General features: G+C 35.6%; 2 protein-coding genes across 4 annotated transcripts in view; one reads left to right on the top strand and one right to left on the bottom strand.

Moving 5' to 3' along the window:
• The first annotated feature begins 185 nt into the window (after positions 1–185).
• Positions 186–5,801, top strand: LOC106662513 (gamma-secretase subunit Aph-1). The gene is made up of 2 exons (XM_014386666.2): positions 186–558; positions 5,028–5,801. Exons 1-2 carry the CDS (start codon positions 337–339, stop codon positions 5,535–5,537), a joined length of 732 nt encoding a protein of 243 aa, XP_014242152.1. The 5' UTR covers positions 186–336; the 3' UTR covers positions 5,538–5,801.
• Positions 5,802–8,382: 2,581 nt separating this feature from the next.
• Positions 8,383–16,550, bottom strand: part of LOC106662460 (E3 ubiquitin-protein ligase Ubr3) — a 47,203-nt gene continuing 39,035 nt past the window's right edge. For 2 of the 3 annotated variants that reach the window (XM_014386558.2, XM_014386560.2), the window contains 13 exons: positions 15,775–16,073; positions 15,483–15,688; positions 14,893–15,080; positions 14,518–14,840; positions 14,237–14,373; positions 14,009–14,177; positions 13,692–13,923; positions 13,389–13,598; positions 13,007–13,302; positions 10,304–10,410; positions 9,995–10,226; positions 9,654–9,925; positions 8,383–9,599 (listed from right to left, as the gene is read on the bottom strand). In XM_014386558.2, the coding sequence (XP_014242044.1) occupies positions 9,482–9,599; positions 9,654–9,925; positions 9,995–10,226; positions 10,304–10,410; positions 13,007–13,302; positions 13,389–13,598; positions 13,692–13,923; positions 14,009–14,177; positions 14,237–14,373; positions 14,518–14,840; positions 14,893–15,080; positions 15,483–15,688; positions 15,775–16,073 (2,789 nt within the window). In that variant the 3' untranslated portion in view covers positions 8,383–9,481. The remainder of the gene's footprint in view (positions 9,600–9,653; positions 9,926–9,994; positions 10,227–10,303; positions 10,411–13,006; positions 13,303–13,388; positions 13,599–13,691; positions 13,924–14,008; positions 14,178–14,236; positions 14,374–14,517; positions 14,841–14,892; positions 15,081–15,482; positions 15,689–15,774; positions 16,074–16,550) is intronic. The other variant, XM_014386559.2, reaches the window with a different exon arrangement.

The raw sequence follows: 16,550 nt of genomic DNA, 5'->3' as shown, positions 1-16,550 counted from the left end.
ATTTAAATTTAACACAAACCTTTAGAACTTTCGAATATATCTTTTACGTAAAAATTCACCCTAGTAATTTTCTTATTCGATAAACAATCTGATTTCGATTTAGATCAACACACCGTTTTCTTTTGTTATGACAGTTTCAAGTTCGGAAAGATCGCACGGTTTTGATCATGACTTGAGTTTAGGGAATCCCTTCTGTCTTCAGTTCTGTTAGTAACAAACAGGAAGGTTATGCTCGTATTTTTTAAGTTTTTATCTCCAAGTTGGAAATGATATTTACCCTCGGACTTTTATAAAAGTGATTTTTTTATTTTATTTTTAAAATTAAAATAATTCAAAATGACTATGATGGAATTTGCCGGGTGCGCCTTAACGGCGTATGGGCCGGCTTTTTCGCTCTTCGTCCTGACGATAATCGAAGACCCGATAAGGATAATAATCCTTGTTATAAGCGCTTTTTTCTGGCTCCTGGCACTTCTCGTCTCGTCCCTGTTTTGGAATTTCGTGGCGTTCAGAAACGTCCTGCCTCTCAGCGTCGTATTCTCTGTTCTGGTACAAGAGGTGAGTCACGTTCAAACAATTTGAGCAAACAGGGCTTTTTACACGTTTTTTAATATTTGCACCAATACATATTTTCCTCATAAAATGTTCAGAAAGAAAGAAGTGACATACAGTTGAACTTGTAAAAAAAAGATGCTTCGGTGTAACTGTAAAGCATAAGTGAAATCAAGTTTGCAGTTCTTCCAAACTTTCCCAGCAATTTTTCTACCCTGGTTATAAAGTAATGATAGTTTTATTTACAGTATCAAATAGCAAATACAGAGTCAGTGATTAGCATTATAATTTTCTCAATTTTAGAAAATGGTATCGCCGATGGTGTCCCACGACTAATTACACAATTACATCAACCTCTACTTTTTCCTTTCAGTAACTCCCTCAACCTTTTCCACTTTCTTTTCCCGAAAGGTGGCCAACATCTCTGATCCCTAAACCCTACTTTGGCTTAGCATTCTGCCATAAAAGAGGATACATCTTAAAATGGATCCTTGGTGAACAACACCACAGAGGCAAGTGAAGAGATTCATAGAGCATCTTCAAAACTTACAAAAGAATTGGTGGAAGGCAACCGCCACCGAACCAGGATTCTGGTTGGACTCCTAACAGGGAATTGCACTTAAGAAAGCACCGGATAGGAGTACAGACAGAAGAAACACTGTGAAAATACTGCCAAGAAGAGGAGGAGACAGTAGAAAACATTCTATGTTTCTGAGAAAGCCTATGTAGTGCAGGTTCTTGCATCTAGGACAAGAAAAACCTCAAGCAAAATCCTACACTAAGGAGCTGCTGGCAAAGCTATGGAGGCTGATTAATAACTTGAAGCTGGCCAGTGAGTTCTAAATAACAGGGGAGCACAATAGATCTATTCATATTGAGGTAGGCCTTGGTGCCGCCCCTTTTATCCCTATTTCTATTCCGATGGTAAAAGCAGAGGTCATCGACGAACAGTAATCTGGAGCACAGTCAGCGACAAACGTGTCTGGAAGAGTCAAGAAAAGCGGATTTTCTTTCTTTGTGTTGAAAACTGTGTGGCCACTTTTGCAGCCTGAGGAGGGCCCACAGCCCTCTGCACCTCTGCCTAAGGTGCTTAGGTGATGTTCGTTAGCAACCATTTGATCAAAAGTTCAAATGGCAACCACACATTGATCTCATCGAAATAAAGAAAAGAAAAATTTCAATTGTTAATGTTAGAAGTTTTGAACTCTTTTTCATGAACGAACTCTGTATCTGATATGGTCTTGAAGAAAAAGCAAATTCAGTTGCTGCTACCAACCTTTTGACCTATTTTAAGATCATCATCAGGGCAAAAGCTTTTGGTTTAATATGACATATAGGAATTTGGTAGCAGATATGATATTTTAATTTGAATCCCATTGTCATTTGTTTTGGTGACAGCCCCCCCCCCCCAGATCTCACTGCCATAGAGCAAGATTCACCATTGGAGAGATTCATACAAGAGTCTCCCATTTTCTGTCTTTAGTTTTTACTTTCTTTTTAGTAGTGGATAAAAAAGGGACAGGCGAGTATGTTTTCTCGAGGTTTTGAGTTGAAGCCATGTAAGGCTTTTGCTCTTGCTGAAACTCAGATATTTTACTGCTCTACTTCTTTGGGGTTCAGTGTTTTCTGGATTGTGAATGTTTGAGTTGATGAAAGTTATCAAAGTATCTTTAGGTCAAAAAGATACCCCGGGTCTATTAGATTTTGGTTTATACAGTACATGTCAAACCCTGTCTCAGATATAGGGTTTGCCTCGAATTATATCTTTGCTCAGTCAATATATTTGGTTTATTGTTGAATGCTCTTGTTCAAATCTAAACTGAAATGTACAAACCAGTTTATTTAATAAAGACAGAAGTCTGGTCTTGATTAATTTTTCGTATAGAGAGAAAAAGTTTATTATTAAAATATTTACTCAGAACCCATGGGAAAGCACACCAGTATCTTCCAAGCTGAAATTCATGCAATTGAAAGATGTATCCAATTCAATCTAAATAATGTCAGATAGCCAAGCAGCCATCAAAGCACTAAGCTCAAATACCATTAGTTCAACGATGGTGTTGAACTGCAAAACCAAATTAAATATATTAGGCTCGCAGAATAAAGTCAGCCTCTGCTGGGTCCCAGGACACATGGGAGTAGAAGGCAACGAGAAAGCGGACACCCTTGCAAGAAAAGGGGCTGCCACACCGCTAATAGGACCCGAACCCTTCTGTGGAATAGGAATACACACTATTAACGAATACCTCAGACAGAAGGACAAAAAGAAAATGAGCGAACTTTGGAATTCACTTATTGGACATAGACAATCTAAGAATCTTCTAACCAATTTTGGCAAGAAAGAAATCACAGAATGTGTCAAAGGAAGCAGGAATAGACTGCGAATCCTAACAGGATTCCTGACAGGACACTGTAGATTAAATGGACATCTTAAGAAAATTGGAATAATCCAAGATGGCACATGTAGATTCTGCAAAGAAGCAGAAGAGGCACCAACACACTTACTAACAAACTGCGGAGCTACACTAGCCCACAGGAGGAAGTGTTTTGGGATGTACAATGTGACCATAGAAGAACTACAACCACTGAAACCGGGCCTATTAATCAAGTTTCTTGATGAAATAGGACTCACCGATGTGCTTTAGGCAGAGCACAGGGGATACAAAGCTCTTAAAGGGCGCAATATACCATACCCTGAAATATTATATCTATCTATCCATCTATCTATCTACAGCTCTACAAAGAGTAACCAACTTGTAGAATCATCTGATTCCTTCCAGGATCATCCAGGAGTCAACAGCCTTATCCACCATTATTTGGCAGGTGAAAGGAATTTCTCTGAACCCACTCAATGTAGGACAAGTACACAGAAAGTGCTTTAGATCCTCTTGTTGGCACATGTTACAGAAAGAGCATATCTCAGAATCAGTAGTTGGGTAGAAATTATGAATGATGGAGTGAATGTGAAGTTCAATCCTTTTTTTAAAAAGATGGTTCCTACTCACATTAAGATAATACTTAATGTGAGTAGGAACCATCTTTAAAAAAAAAAAAAAAAAAAACCCTAACCATCCCTAAAAGAGGATTCAGTAGTTGGGTTGTTAATAGGCTCGTGTACTTCATACCTGGATCCATTTCTCTCTAAAGTGTAATAAGTTACCGCTCTCCTACTGAAAGAAGCCTTCTTTTCCTATTTGAACTCAAACAATGTCTTTTCTACAACCACTTGTAATATTTTCGGTTTGAAGTAATCAAAATTATTATTTTTCCCCGTATATCTTGCTTAGCTTGGGAGGTCTATAAAAGTCAAAGTATTGCTTACGTTTTGTACATTTTGGAACTACAACTGGTCCTGCACTTCCCACCCTTGTAGAAAATATCCTACTCTCAAACGTCCATTGAGGATATTTCTTAATTTCATTTTAGCCTCTGCTAGCAGTTGCTGAATTTTTGTGACCAGTATTTCATCGGGTCTAGGGCTTTTTTTTAAGGCTCTTTATGCTCTGGTTATTCTTGAAGGGAGATATAAGCCTACAAGTACATCACACTGCAGATCCCAAGAGAAAATCTCAATTATTTTATAAGTAAAGACTAACAAAAAAAATGTCATTTCGACTATTTTTAGTCTGCTTTTCATTCCTGTTTTCTTCAAACATTAGTATTGTTTATTTACTTTACGGGCAAGAGCCCATTACAAAAGAAATTGTACAGATAAATGAAATTATACATTTAAATGCACATTCATCTACTATTTATCATAGAAGTGTAATATCTATATACAATAAAAAATATATGTTATAAAAACATAAAATTTAAAAAAAAACATGAAAAAATTATGTATAAAAAGAGAGACATTTATAAAATTATATGAAATAAGAAAAAGCTCTATTGATTTAAGAATTATTGGAGGAATTTCGAGTACTCTAGAGTACCTGTTAATGTGATTTATTAGTGTGAAAGGAGGAGCTTCTTCTCCAAATTTCGTGAAAAATATCGAGTGCTGGGGGTCTGGAATATTTCGGGTTAATTGTGGAAGAACCCTGAAGAATTACTACGGCAAGTGTTCTTTCCTGCCAGACCAAGATTAATTTAACCTAGTAGGCTTTGAAAGTTATAATACATGCCAAATCTTTCTTCGCGTTTAAGTGTCGCTGTGAAAACCGCTGGTGTCGGGTGTCAGTATCATCAGTACTGATTATCTGCGAGTTATTTCTCTTCAAATGTCATGAATTATCAACAATTTAGGCAAACTTGATTATTTCACATGTTATAGGCTAACACATAAGTTAGCATGATTGTTTTTTTGTTTTTTAAATAAATAATTTACAAATTATAATAGGAAGGGTCAGCTTTGTTTTATTTTTGTATTTTTTTTGCAATGTGTTGCAAGTGACAAATGCAGTTTGACCTCATTTCTAAGATTCAAGTAAAAATATATCAATAGTGTTTAAATAATTTCTTGTTTGTATGTTTAGGTTTTTAGATACTGCATCTACCGGCTAATGAAAGAAGCAGAGTATGGATTAAAAAAGATCCGGGTGCCAAACACAAATATGGAAATTTTAAGTAACAAGCAGATAGTGCCGTATGTCGCTGGCCTGGGCTATGGCGTTATGAGCGTTTCATTCTCGTTGGGCAACATACTCGCTGAGCTGACCGGGCCGGGTACGGTAGGCCTGAAAGACCCTCAACCGTTTTTCTGTCTCAACTCTGCTGTATTCGCCATGATGTTCACCCTCCTGCACACAGTATGGAGCATAGTCTTTTTTTATGGAGTCGACACGGGAAAATTTTCCCTCGTCTTGTGGGTCGTCGGTAGCCACCTGATTGTCTCCTGTGTCACACTCGTAAACTCTAGTGGTCTACAGTACGTGAGCCTTACCATAACATTTCTTTTTCTCATCGCGACCGCTGCCATCGCCTTCAAGGTATGTAGAACGGCGAGGACAGTCGAGACTAACACAATTGAGCAGAGCCACCGATAAGGTGAATTGACATAATCGCTATTCAAAACGACTGATTACAACGTCCAATTTATAATTCCATTCCTCAACTTATTCAACTTCGGTTAACTTGTGCAAGGACTCAAAACCGTATGGCAATAATCATATTTTAGCTTATTCTAATATTATTCCTATATTGTAATGTATAGTCATTATATTGTATAATACAATTAAGCATATTTTGTACATTAATTACATCATTTTATTCCTTTAAACTTAATAAACTGCTAAACCTTTTTATATTTATTTATGTCTTTTTTTTCCTATTCTTAAAAATTTTTTTACATTTTAATCTAAATCATAATTAATGGATGTTGGGAGGTGTCAATGACTGCAACATTTCAAGCGTTGATACTCATCACTGCAAGGTAAAAGTCCAGTGTTCGAATTTAGGGTATTTGGATATATACAAGCACTGGCATCCTGGGTTAATAAAACCTCGTAATTGAAATACACAGAATATAAAAAACTCTGATATGGAGTAATAAACCCTTGAAAATAGTTGATCCTGACTTCAGCAAGAAAAGTACATTCATTGACCCAGAAAATTAGTTATATCTTGACAAACATTATAATTAAATTTAAAAAGGCAGCATCTTTCAGCAGTGGTTTTTGGAGCCATGATTTGTACTTGAGAAACAACAGTTCCCCCTCAGTTTAAAAAGCCGACAGACTGAAAAAATTTAGGCCTTTCATTCCATGAGATATTTTTATGGTTAAAATTAAGGTCAAAAACATGGATCCATCAGACAATGGATTCCAAAACAAGTCCTCTGTTCAATGTGAATGTAGCTTAAGACAGAGGTATGCAAAAAAATTCATCAAAGTATGATCACAGAAACTAATTTAAGACGTGTTAGGACTAAAATAATGGTGGAGTCTCAGACTGGCAGAAACAAGCCTGTGTAGATATTGTCAGGAAAAAGAAGAGAGTGGGATACTCAAGGGAGTCCTTGAAAAAGTTTTGGGATCTAGTAAAGTCTTATGCTTAATGAGGAGCTAAAGGCAACAATAGATGAAATATGGAAGGGAGGAAAAGCAAAACCATTGAGCCATATTAGATTAAAAAAGAAAAGGAAGAAGAAATTTTTTTCCAATTGACTCAATTTTGACTTTTAAATTAATCATATTTGAAAATGTTAAAACATTCCCATTGAACAATTAAAGTACGTATAAAAAATAATATACATTTTATTTTCCTGCGTATATTTTAATTTGTCAGAGGCAACTATCAGTAGTCGTATGGAGGAAAAGTATATTCTGGTCTGTACAGGTATGTAATTATGTAAATAAATTTGGGCGTTCAAATCGTATTTTATACACTAGAGTTTTTGGGTTTAAATTCTCTCATAGAGCAACTTTTTAATTGAGACAGTATGAAAAAGCTTCATAAATTGGTTTGACATTTCGTCCACACATATCACATTGATGGAAAATTTTTTTTCCCCTTTATGACAATCATATTTTTCCTCTGGCAAGAGGAAAAATACATATTTTTGTCTTACGGTCTGATCATTTTGGTTTGGCTATCCTGTCAGATTTATGTTTCTCGCTTTCTCCAGTGATGGGTTCAGACCTCAAAATTAAAACTCACAATCTGTATTCTGTTCCAGTATGTTTTAAAATTTGTCAATACTGAAGAGATGTAAAATTTCTATGCCCATGTCATTTACAATATTTTAAACTTTATAAAAAAATAGATCACAGTAATCAGGACTTCAAGCTACTATGCAATTTGTCTAGTCATTCCGAGTGACCAAGTGTTTAGGGTAACCGAGTTGTATTTGCTATGCTAGGTGGTTCTGGGTTTGAATCCCAGCAAGGCCCATAGATTTTTAAAGGATAATTGCATGAAAATATATCGTAAAGAGGTATATTTTATAAATCTTGTCTGCGATCCCCATTGGTTAAACCCTCTTGTATGACAGGAATTATTTTACAAGTTTATTCCAGGCAGTATAGACAGCAAAACCTTTTTAAAAGGTAGATCTTAAGTTTATTTTTTTCTTTGAAAAATACGGATTTCAAGCATGAAAGTCATCATTAAAAGTTACAAACACATCTCTTACAAATGTTGAGACATATTCCACCTTCATAATTTCTAGACTGAAATGTGCACCTGTGGATAACTTGCACAGTCTGATGAGTGATTTTTAAACCTTTTCCTTATCAAATTACCAAATTCTGAAGAACAATTTGAAGAGTAGATTGAAAGCATTTTCGCAGGTGGAAATAAAATGAAAATCAAGTTTCAATAATAATTAATGTATTTGTATGTATAATTATATATTGTTAATAAAATCATACACATTAAAGTCAACAACCTCTTTTAGCCTCTATTTACAAACAAATAACATTTAGTGCTTGGCTGGAAACTGGACGTCAGTCTCACTCACGAGGTCTACAATGAAGATAGCAATTTTCATCCCAACAAGCAAGGAATCAGTACACTTTTAAAATATACGTTGGATTATAAAGAAATTAATTTTTAAATAGCTATTCTGGCCCTTTTATACTTTACACACGATTTACACTAACTTACCCCCTCAATTTATAAAAAAATTTTATAATATTTTTAAGAGTAAATTAGCAATTTAACCAACTTTTAGGTTGTCAAAATATTTTTTTATGTGTTCTGCTGAATATTTACATTAGGAATTTAAAGAAATTACACCAACCCCTCAAAAATGACGATACACGATAATCACATAATTTCATTAAATACATTTTTTTCACTCCCTTTATCATTTCCTTTAACAATCCGTTAGGCTCTTTTACTGTGAGTGTCTTTTTAACTGTAAATTAAAAAAACAATTTTCTTCTTATTCACACTTGAAAAAAAAAAAAAAAATAAAATAAAATAAAATGTAGCCAGCCAGCAAACCTAAACATGTTGTTATACATTAAAATTTTCCACGTGGCAAATAATATCACAGTTAATAAAAAGAAACAAACAAACATTAAGGAGGGTTATATCAACGTGAAAATCTTTTCTTCAGAGGCAATTAATTAATTTTAATATTGCTTACATGCTGTATGTATGCAAGTTATCATAAAAAATTAATATATTCAAAATATTATAATCCTTGAAGCTTGAGCAATGTGCAAAGTGTCTCGTTTATTATTTCTATAAAGAAAAAAGACCAATAAATCAAGTATAGAGATGAGGAGCGACTAGTTTATTTTATAATGCATAATTCAAGATTTTGTTAACATTGCTTGGAGTTGAATACAATTGAGTACTGTTTAGAAAGGAACTTCTTGTAATTTTATATAATCCATCTTTTACATTTTTGTTAATCAATGAAACAATTAGAACTACTTCTACGTAAGATACATGTAAAACTGACGAACATAAATAAACAAACTGACCTCTAAACATAAATAAAACAGTCCTGATAAATGTGTTTGCTGATAATTGTGTTTGTCAGTTTTACATGTATCTTACGTAGAAGTAGTTCTAACTGTTTCATTGATTAACAAAAATGTAAAGATGTATTACATAAAATTAAAAGAAGTTCCTTTCTAAACAGTACTCAATTGTATTCAACTGCAAGCAATGTTAACAAAATCTTGAATTATACATTATAAAATAAACTAGTCGCTCCTCATCTCTATACTTGATTTATTGGTATTTTTTCTTTATAGAAATAATAAACAAAACACTGCACATTGCTCAAGCTTCAACTAATCAAGGAAGGAGGTTTTATATTACACAAAAATATATAGCGTCTTAACATTTTTTTAAACATTAGTTTATACTTTTTCTTTTAAGTATGTCTTTATACAATTTCTTTTCTGTTGTAATCTTTTCCCTTCCGCGTCCACTTCAAAAAACAACTTTTCTACAAGGAGCCGAGCAATGTATTTGGTGTCAAGATTCATTTATTAGGCTAAATATGAATTGTAACGTTTGAAGATAAGGACTAGAGCGCATCCCTGTGCCAGACCCACTTTTTGTTTGTGTGATCGAACCTGTGAGCTAACCACTGCTGCTGAAGCAGCTGGTACCTTCCTGGACTTAGATACAATGGCTTGCCTCTCCTGTAAACAAAAAATTATCAAATCCAGAAAAAACAAGGGATAAAAACAACAGACTTTAGTTCTCTGTCCTCCTCGCCGAAACTGTCAAGATAAACAGAACCCCAAAGGCAAGCCCGCTTTCCTCGAATAACAATAACGTAGGACGAAGTTACAACAAGGTACATGGCGGTACCCGCGCCACAATCTATTGAATGCTGGACGGCCTCACAGGTGCTCAGCAGCTTACAGCAGGACTCTTTCAAGCAGACGAGAGCACCACACAAAAGACATATGGACGTCTCTCTAGGGACGCTCTGACACTGAGAGCACTGACGACGGTGATAGTACTAAAATAAATTTCATGTGAGAATAAAAAGATATGCAGGATACTTACGTGAATCATATGAAGGACTTACCTGGAATATCCTGTCATATAAAAGGGGAAGACTTAAAAGGGACGGCTGGTGCCAAGTTATGTGCTGCTCAGTTAGAAGAACCCTAGCTGCTACTTGGCTTCGATTAATGAATTCCCCCAATTGCCTCATCCAGTCGAGGACATGGGTCTTGGACGGCCACGAAAGTGCTACTGCAGCGTTAAATTTTTCCCAAGACATTCCTTCGGTGACTAATTCGAGATAATACACCAACCTGACGATTTATAAATAAAATAAGTTTTTTTTTCTCTTATAGTTATAATAATTAAACATATTATGTCATTTTCTAACCTTACGAATTCAGAGGAAGGTGAGTCAACCTCAGGGAGAGGTTCGTCATACATATGATGTCTTAAAAGTGCTGCTACTCTTAAAAATGGAAGGCATAAAGTTTGAATCTGCATAACAAAAAATCACAATTAAAAAAATATATATAAACAAAGCATAAATTCGTAGCAATTATTTAAATGGAAACACTAGCACAAAAAATTTTTTAATTAAATATTAAGTGATTGATTGCAATAACAGTAGTTTTAAGTATTTATGGCAACTTCCTTCGTCTACTACCATAAAATATCATTGTTATTTCCCCATCCGTTTACCTAATCCTAGGTCAGGAGTGACAAAGATAAATCAAACCTATACACAACCCATTTGGAATCCACCTTTACTCTCCTCATCATCAAGATTGTCATCATCATAACCATAGTATACTTCCTCTTCATCTCCCTCTCAACCCTTTTCAACTTTCTGTCTGAAGTAAAGTACCAAATTAACAAACCCCCAAGTAGAAAATCACCCTAATTACCTCCACCTTACTTCAAAATCTTCCACAAAAGGCTTTAGTTTTCGTAACCACACTATATAATGCTATCCTACAAAACACTGATTTTCCTCTCTTATGGAAATATTGTGTAATTTCTCTTTCCTAAACCTCACAACTACATATCCTCTTGCAGACCAAACTTCTTCCTTCAATGTCAAAAACCTTGAGATTTTTTTTAAAGCACTTAATATCTATCATTAAAACATTCCTTCTCACCATTTCGGCTTTCATGCTCATCATTCCTCAATTAACAAGGTTTCAGAGTTCTTGTTACCATCTCCTCTGCTCTAGGAATAACGAGTATTGCTTTGGTGCGTTCATTGAAGTAGCACAGGCTTTCGAAAGGTTCTGGCACCCAGACATGCTTTTTAAATTTAAATGCTTCTGACTCACTCCTTATTACCTTTATGTACCCTATCTAACCAACTGCTGCTTTTGAGTGCTGCAACGAATCCTTGGAATTCAGACAGATACAAGCCACAAGGGAGGATTCTTCATCCCATACGTTGTATCACTTATACTGCTGACCTGGTAATAAACCCTAATATCATCACCACTTATGCGAACGACACCGCAATTTTGTCCTCATACCGAAATCCTATCCAAGCTACCTCCAACATTCAAGAACTACTTGAGGTTATCAAAGAATGGTGCAAAATGTGTAGGACAAGAATGAATGAAGAAAAATGACTGTGTATGTTCACATTGAAAAAACAGTCTTCCTCTGTACTGAACTTTAACAACAAAAAGGTTCCGCGTTTTAGGGGAATTGGGAATTTTTTATTGTATATAACCGTACTTTAATTCAAGTCAAATACTTAGGACTGACCTAGACAGCACACTGATGTGGAATGCCCACAAAATACCTAAGAACAGCTTTACAGAACGCGCAGGTGTCCCTTATGCAGAGAAAGGTTGCTCGATGTGTCCCACATAATAGAGGCGTGTCATGCCTTGGCTTCATAAAGAGAGCGTGTAGGCATGCCGCCAGATTTAAGAATAGTTCTCAGACACAAGAATGAGTTTCAGGGTCCTCTGTTCCGCTTTTTAGGGGAATTGGGAATTTGTTATTGTATATAACCGTCAAAATGTGTTTCTGTGTTTTGTATGAGTGAGTGTATTTATTAGAGTGAATGGGGAAGGGCTGATGGTGGAATAGCATCCCCATTGCCCCTCGAGCTGTGTACATGATGGGTTGATGGCAGTACATTTATAAAAGTACCCCCATCTACCCCAATTAGATTAGTTTGTTATTGTATGCAGGTTGATGGAGGAAAAAAATAGCTTAACAGAAGACTTGAACAACTCTGGAGACTTCTAGGACTAAAATCCGTCTTGACCGCCAACATTAAACTAACCATATACAAGACAACATTACGGCGACCACTTTGGACATTCAAAGTGGAACTATGGGGTTCTTCCATTCAAAAGTCCAAAACATTAAACAATCATTAAAGGACAAATCATTAAAGCTGATTACGACACTAACCCCACTATCGTCCTCAACATTCCTTTTATTAAAAAACTGATCTGTTTCAATTTGAAAAATTTCACAATGACCTAACTTTACTGCCCAAGCCCTTTCAAAACATTCCCATCCCAAGAACTCACAATGTTGCCTTAATTAATGATGGCCTCGAGAACTCCTTGTCCTTTAATCCCTCACACCGAGTACCAGAATTGGCTGATTTCTTAAGGCATGTGCTTTCCAGGTGCAGTGCTGGCATTATTGTTAATGCTGTGACCATTTGTAAAAAAACGTTTTGTTATCACATCACATTTGTAATTTGTACTAATACGTAAAAGGAAATTAAATAATTAATAAAAACCTCAGTAGCCAAGTGATCAATGTGATAGACTCTCAACTCATTGAGTAGACCCAGTGATCGTAGGTTCATTCCCACATTACCACTGTTTTTTTATTCTACATTACCCTTCCCACAAGAGTTATTATAAAATTATATCACACATTCTATGATTCTTCTCATAATGGCTAATATTGAAAAATAAAACCATTAAAAAGTATTATTTATGAATTCCTTAATTTGTACACTTTTAGATAAAATTTTAATTTATTAGCGCAAGTGATTAACTTTCACTTATAATTCCGAAGCATCTACTGTTACTCTACAATGTGTAAAAAGAAAGTTGTGATAATTAGTACATACTTGATTTTCAAGGTTGAATTTATCGGCACAATCAGAAGGTGGATTTGGCACGGGTGGTGTCGCTAGATTTTCATCTTCGATGTATAGCTGGGTCGGGTCAAGCGCTCTGATGGTGAGGGACATGGCCTCTTCCAATGTGGCTATTTTCGCCTCACTGGTTGATGCACCAGTGTTGCTAGTGCTCGGTTCATTTCTCCAAAAACTTCGCTCGGTCTCGGTCATTTGACAGGACGTCTGGACGAGGACTTGGAAGTATAATAAATTGTAGAGAAGTTTGATTACGCAGGTGAAATAAGCTGGAATAAAAATTATACAGTGAGACACTGAATAAAGAAAAATTGATTTCGTGATTGATTAAGAAAAAAAAGTTACTAAACCGTACTTTGATCTAAATGTAAAGGTAGAAGTAGAATAAATTGAGTAAGAAGTGCTGTAGGATCTCGAAGGAGAAGAGGAACTTGAAATTGAACAGGGATTACTGCTGAAGGAAGCGGAACATCTGGTTCAAGACTCGCCAGCTGTTGCCACGTTTCCCAAGTCGGCCAATTGGCCAGCATTCTCGCATGCGCAGCAAGTACGTGCAACAATGGTACTGCAAATAAATTTTAGTATTAAGTAAAGTTTCAAGATGAAAACTGAAATTAATTCATTTTCAAAAATTTAATATAAATATTTCTACACTCACCTATGCAAGATCTCTTCGGTATAAGTGGATTAGGTTCATAGCCCGGGGGCGTATGGAAGGAACCGCCTCTTTGAACTAATTCAATTTCAAGATTTGTCCTTGCTATTGAGCTTACAAAAAGATAAACGGTTTGGGAAAGGCGAGTTCCGAACTTGTGCTTGTATTTCAAGTATGTCGAGTTGGTCATATCTTCCATCGATTTGCTCATCGCTTCCCTCATGTTAGAGCCGGGCTAAAAAAAAAAATTAAAAAAAAATAAAAACGTGAAAAATATGTCCAAATAAGAGTTTTTAAAAATCATTGAAGTCCATTCTTACTTGGCTAGTAGATGAATAATTTTCTTTGAGGAAATTCGTGAGCTCAGGTATGATCGAAGAGAGAGATGCAGGCCTCGATCGTACCATCGCAGCTGTTTCACCAAGTTGGGGAGGTAAAGGTAACACTGAATTTGCTAATTGCCTACACAAAGGACACGCGTACTCGCCCCTAAATCAGAAAACAGTTAATTACAAGGACTCGAAGAAAACAAATCTTGCTTAAATTACCTTTCAGCAGCAAGTCGTTGCTGATTTCTCAATGAGAGTAGATATGACTTAAGGCAGTCAAGGTGGAGGTGGTGTCCACAAGTTTGAACATGCACACCACCCTCCCAACCCAAGTTTACAGACACTAACCATGATAACTGCAAATAAAATTACATCTATTAAATTTAAAGCATAATAAACTAAATAGGTCAGTATGAAGGTTTGATTATCAAATGTAGTCATGAAAAATAAATTATTTCATTCATTAACATTTTAAAGAAAAATTAATCAAAAGGAATTACTTGATTAAATTGTCGATCCAACTCTTCCATTTTCCTATCGAATGCACTCGCAAGAGTGTCATGCCTTCTGAAGCGAAAGCGTTCTTCGTCACTAGTTGGTAAGACATGAGGTTCAGCACTCCTTCTACGATGTCCTAGAACACTAGTAGCCTGTATTAACACTGCAAGGCCCATCGGTTCTTCCTCAGTAGATGGAGATGTCTGATTGCATATGACACAATCATACTCTTTTCTACGTGTCACACCCCTTGAAGCGGCTCCGACACCGCCTGCAGATGTACCGCCGTTGTCTGATCCATCCCACTCCATCCCTTCCTCATCTGCTAAAAGAACCAATTAGCGAATTACATAATATGTTATATGCGGTATAATTACCAGTTTCCATAGCTTGCGCCATAAACTGCTTTTGCCTCGAAGCGAACTCCTCCATTAGTTTTTGCTGTCTTTCTTTAGCTCTTCTTCTTCTCTCAGTTCGCTCGCGTTCCTCTCTTTCTCTTCTTTCCTCTTCTCCTTCTTCCGGATGTCTTGGCCATAGTTTCTCTCGAGTTGAGATTACATTTTCCCTAATGAATTTTTAAAACTTTAGCTTCAAAATATTTACAATTTATTGACAAATTAATCGATATGATAGATTATTCTTCCATGGTCAAAGAAATGTTGTTAAAAAAAAAAATTAATAAATCTTTAGAAAAATTCACTGTAAATTCAAACATCATGCTTTATTTGGAACAATCAATGTTTTGTTTTTTCCTTGAAAATCTTAGGTTTACCAGCTTTAAACAGATAAGTAAGCCTTTGGTAATTATTTTATTTGAAAGGGAAGTTGAAAAAGCCAAAATATAAATTTACAGTTTTTTATTTTCTCGGTTTCAGCCAGCATATTTGGGCATATTTGACCTGATAATATTATGGCCTATCAGATGAAAATAACTGAATCACATGTTATAACAGCACACATCACCAACCTTGTCAGGGCATCTAAAGCCATTATTCTATGAAGAACATTTCCAACAAAATATGGGCCATCCCCAATTCTGCATTTGGGATCTGGTGCTGGTCCATCAGGGTTGAAGGAATCCGGAATACCGACTAAATGTGAATGGAGTTTAAGGAGCAAAGATATAATACTTTCGTTCGCTTCAACCACTGCATCGGGGGATGGAAGTTCAACCTGAAAAAAAAAATTTATTTGCTTTAAAGATAGAGAACAGATCAGTTTAAAAAAATAAAAATTAACTCATTTTATAATAAACTTACTTGAACTTGAGAATTGTGTTTCTTTTTGTTAAACATCTTCCGTTGGAAATGGGCCAAGTATGCTTCTGACCTGCTGATAGTGCTGTTCCAGGTGTTGGCGCCGCCACCAGACGAAGTAGAAGGAGAAGTTCTTGGCGATGATGAGAGGGCCATGGTCTGGTTGCGCCCTGTGCTTCCTCCCCCTGTGTTCTGACTAGTGGTTGGAACAAAAGACACGACCTCATTCCCAGCTAAGACGGCAAGTGGTTGGTTAGACAACGGCAGAGCCAATTCTTCTTCGCTTTCATTGATTAAAGGAACTGTACACACAAGGACTCAATATGTCACATGTTTTCTTCATATAAGAATTAGTTTCCAATGGTTCATGCATTTACTTTGTTAAATAAAAACATTATGAGTATGCAAGTAATTTGCACGAGTAAATTTTGATATTTAACAAAAAAATTTTGAAAAATCATTGTTGGTTTTTTTAAATCAATACATGTTATTTGGCATAAGTGAAATTTTTAGTAAGTTGCAAGTTTTTAACAAGGTGTCTCAACTATTATTTGTTAATAAAAAAATATAAAAAAATCACACGGCATCAAATTAATTTTTTTCACAGTCTACACCTATGTTTGCACAATTTGCAAGACAATTTCAAATTATTTCAATGTAGAATCTAAAATATGCATAGTTAACTCTTGTTAATTCGAAACTTGATAGAATTATAGAATAAAAATTATAGAATTTCTTTATAATACAACCACTTCGACAAGTCACTTTGGTAAACTGGA

Source organism: Cimex lectularius, unplaced genomic scaffold (assembly GCF_000648675.2).
Source record: "Cimex lectularius strain Harlan isolate CLEC.00 unplaced genomic scaffold, Clec_2.1 scaffold43, whole genome shotgun sequence".
NCBI lineage: Eukaryota > Metazoa > Arthropoda > Insecta > Hemiptera > Cimicidae > Cimex > Cimex lectularius.
Note: the sequence above shows the minus strand (reverse complement) of the source record. Positions and strands in the feature narration are given on the sequence as shown.